The 1090-nt window shown below is 58.5% G+C and overlaps 1 protein-coding gene across 1 annotated transcript; it reads right to left on the bottom strand.

Annotated features, from left to right (window-relative positions):
• Positions 1-51: 51 nt before the first annotated feature.
• On the bottom strand, positions 52-1074 carry LOC113214174 (serine protease snake-like). The gene is made up of 3 exons (XM_052276502.1): positions 883-1074; positions 413-687; positions 52-254 (listed from the first exon to the last, which is right to left on the bottom strand). Exons 1-3 carry the CDS (start codon positions 984-986, stop codon positions 52-54), a joined length of 582 nt encoding a protein of 193 aa, XP_052132462.1. The 5' UTR covers positions 987-1074.
• Between the last annotated feature and the right edge of the window lie 16 nt (positions 1075-1090).

Genomic DNA, 1090 nt, shown 5'->3' with positions numbered 1-1090 from the left:
ACTTTCATCTTTGGTAATTTTTAATTTTTTTAGGGAATTTTTCGAGGGTCGTCACCTGGTGGGCAGCTGCAGGGGCCCGCCGGAGTCGCCCTGGCAGGTGTCCTTGCCCGTGACGCCGCCCGCGCACAGCTGCGACTCGGCCTGGATGCCGCGCGGCAGCTGGTAGGCGGGGAGGTTCGAGTAGCGCCGCCGGCACTCGCTCGCCTCCGCGAGGGGCAGCTTCACCTTGTTCAGGTGATCGGTCGGGTCGCCGCCTGCGCACAGAGAGGTCGTCGTGTTGTAAACTGAACGGAGTCTGCTTGCTTACGCACATAAGTTCCAGGGTTGGCCGGCGCGGGGCGTGTCGTCGAAGACGCTAGAGCGGAGGGTGTCTAAATTCAAACGGAAAGTTGTTTGTTGTTGTTGTTCTCACCCCAGGCGTTGTGGCCCCAGCCGGTGGCGACGGGCACCTCCTTGGCCCGGGCCGTCACCGCCGGGTCCACGGTGTCGAGGCAGGCCGGGCGGACGTAGGGACTGAGGACGGCGTTGCGCTCGAGCCGCAGCAGGGCCACGTCGTGGTACTTGGCCGGCGGCTTGTACTCCGGGTGCGGGACGCGGTCGGCGACCCGGAGCCGCTGCGGAAGCGCGTCGTCGTCGTCCCTGGACCGGTCCAGCTCGCCCAGGAGCACCCACCCCGCCGGCGTCTCCCTGCGACCCCGCGGACATTACTCTCGTAAAGTTTGTTTTTCTTCTTCTTCGAAAAACGTTGAGTTAATATGGTAATATCATCAAGGTGAGATTGAGCTCTTTGTTTTCATTACCATGCAAAAAATAAAAAGTACAACAGTACAAACCGTCAATCATTTTGCGTTTTGTTTGTGTCCATCCGCGCCCGACTCTTACCCGGAGGCGAGGCAGTGCGCGGCCGTGAGGACGTAGTTCTTGGAGATCAGGGACCCTCCGCACGTCCAGTCGATGCTGTTGGGCGCCGACTCGTAGCCGATCATGGCCTACAGAGCACGCGGTGGGGGTGATAAGAGAACGCGATGGATTTTAATTTTCCATAAAATAATTTTGGTGAAATTTTCCAAGATTTTTTCTGAAATTTTTC

The sequence above is a fragment of the Frankliniella occidentalis genome, unplaced genomic scaffold (genome assembly GCF_000697945.3).
Source record: "Frankliniella occidentalis isolate FOCC.00 unplaced genomic scaffold, Focc_3.1 Scaffold3230, whole genome shotgun sequence".
NCBI classification, from domain to species: Eukaryota; Metazoa; Arthropoda; class Insecta; order Thysanoptera; family Thripidae; genus Frankliniella; species Frankliniella occidentalis.
The sequence above is the reverse complement of the archived record's forward strand: the minus strand, read 5'-3'. Positions and strand labels throughout refer to the sequence as shown.

Coding starts and splice junctions, on each gene's coding strand:
- LOC113214174 (XM_052276502.1), bottom strand. CDS start 986: ATGATCGGCTACGAGTCGGCGCCCAACAGCATCGACTGGACGTGCGGA. Junction 688..882: donor GCGCACTGCCTCGCCTCCGG/GTAAGAGTCGGG, acceptor GCGGGGTCGCAG/GGAGACGCCGGCGGGGTGGG. Junction 255..412: donor CTGGGGCCACAACGCCTGGG/GTGAGAACAACA, acceptor CTCTGTGCGCAG/GCGGCGACCCGACCGATCAC.